General features: G+C 39.2%; 1 protein-coding gene across 4 annotated transcripts in view; it reads right to left on the reverse strand.

The window, feature by feature from the left end:
• Positions 1–1089: 1089 nt before the first annotated feature.
• Positions 1090–2240, reverse strand: part of LOC109970508 (replication protein A 70 kDa DNA-binding subunit-like) — a 35521-nt gene continuing 34370 nt past the window's right edge. For all 4 annotated transcript variants that reach the window (XM_020618082.1, XM_020618083.1, XM_020618081.1 and 1 more), the window contains one exon: positions 1090–1689. In XM_020618082.1, the coding sequence (XP_020473738.1) occupies positions 1588–1689 (102 nt within the window). In that variant the 3' untranslated portion in view covers positions 1090–1587. The remainder of the gene's footprint in view (positions 1690–2240) is intronic.

Genomic DNA, 2240 nt, shown 5'->3' on the forward strand with positions numbered 1-2240 from the left:
GGGAGGCTGTTGAATTTGTCTAAACAATTCTCTCTAACTTGTCCTCTTCCACCAGTTTTCACTCCTTTTACATAAGTTTTTCACTGAATCAACACATTCGTGCTCCTCCTGACAGTAGAACTATGGAAACAGACAGATTCACAGAAGATGCACAGTAAGTTGCAAAGTGACATGAGGATCAACAGACTGCTGCACTGACTCCTGTGTACACAGAATTAGGGAGGTGGTTGTAAAGATATGGCTGATCACTATATGGAATTACATAGCATTTTAAATTTCAAATTCCTGACATTCTCTCAGCCAGCTTCATGCATTAGTCAAAAGGAAAGCTTTTTCACAAGTCCTGAAGGAGTTCCCACGTACACTACCACTCAAACTTTTGACTGGTAGCACAGAGTCTCAAATTTGGACTCAACAGACCAAAGCACAAATTTACACAGGTCCATTCCTTGTATTACTTAGCCAAAGTTTCTTCCTATTGATCTCCCTCAGTAGTAGGTTTTTTGCAGCAATTCGACCATGAAGGTCTGATTCATACAGTCTACTCCGAGCACTTGATGTTGAGATGTGCTGGATACTTGAACTCTAGGAAGCACTGGTGTGGGCTCTGTAACTGCCGATTTCTGAAGCTGGCAACTGCAATGAACTCACCCCGTCTGCCATTTAGATGGAACTCTGATATTAGTTTGGATTCCCTGTACCCTAGTTTTCACTTATTTGCATAAATTCAGGAGTCACCTCTTTGTTTAACCTGAGGGTGTGTAATCGCGCTTCTGAAGTCGAGACTTTCAGGAGAGCTATGTGAAGTAACTGAGGCGGAGCCAGGATGGTAAGCACATCAATACAACAGTAGGGCTGTCTGCTTGTTACACTGCAATGTCATATTTTCTATTTTTACATGTATTAAATACAGAATATGTGACATGTGGTGTAGAAAGCTCACAGCTGAGTACTGAGAGTCAAATAATGATTTAACACATTGCTTTAGCTGCTGAGTAATTAGAAATGTAAATTACTAAAACTAAACTTGATACTTGTTAAGACTTCTCAAGGCCATTAAAACAACACTGATAATGACAGTGTTTTTATAAACATCTCTTTAATAACACACAAATCTTATTCGGAGACCCAAAAAGCAAACCAAACATTTCTTTTTTTTAAACTAAAATAAAGAATTTTTACAAGCAATAAACACGTACCGTTAAAATAAAGTCGAATGGCTACATCTCCCCAGCACATCAACCAACACATATAAAATCAAAAAGATGTCACAAAAATAGATAAAGTGCTTCTACGATACATGAAAGGCAAGAAAATAAAGGCAGGTCTAAAACATACATGTAGTTGTAAATAATCAAGCCCTTGTTAAAATGTTATTAAATTAAAAGTTAAAGCCACTGACAAAAGTGATCGGCTGAAGGAAGTTACCGTATAAGTGTCCTTGTTTGGCTGTGGAATCACCATCTGGCCCTCTAACGTCTCTGTCACATATGCATTATCTAGCTGGTGGACAAGCTTGGACACCAGTCAGAGATCAGTCAAAGACATTTATTCTTCTGGCAGCCATTTGGATGACTGGCAACAAGTTTAGCTGGCCAATCTGCGGATGTTACCGAGGAGTCTCCTGCTGTATTCCCTGTGGTCGACTGGCTGGACTTCTATTACTGTTACCTTCACTCGACACTCATCCTGTGGAAGGCAGAAAACAAATCTTTACTTTAACTGAAGCAACATCTGATAAGAGACATTTATATGACTTATATGATCAGTATAATTTAAAACTGGGCAGAAAATTAAAATGAGAAGAAAATAATAAGAATTTATTTACATAACTCAACAGATGCCTTGATAGCTGAATGAATTTAAAGATAACCAAACTCAAATCTGTGTGAAGTCAGTTGTCTCATTGTGAAAGCTGGTTCTGGTCAAATATTGGGCTCTATCTGAAGCCACCGTAACTTGATCCCCTAAGTTGAGCCAAAGTACAAATCGGATACTGTACATTTTTCCCAGAGGTCTGTGGCTTTTACCACCCTAATGTGTACACAAGTGTTCATTTTTCTGGTTTGGATATGTTATTTGATTATATAAAAAGGGGTGTATTTGGCCGATTTGACAGCTTTGATGTGGTGGCCCGATGTGGTCACTCAACGTCTGTCGGCTACTGCACAGAATCTGGTTGCAAAAAAGCAAGATGGCAGCCGCACCATATTTTGGCTTCACCTTCACACAGTGTAGGG

Source organism: Monopterus albus, unplaced genomic scaffold (genome assembly GCF_001952655.1).
Source record: "Monopterus albus unplaced genomic scaffold, M_albus_1.0 scaffold199.1, whole genome shotgun sequence".
Lineage (NCBI taxonomy): Eukaryota > Metazoa > Chordata > Actinopteri > Synbranchiformes > Synbranchidae > Monopterus > Monopterus albus.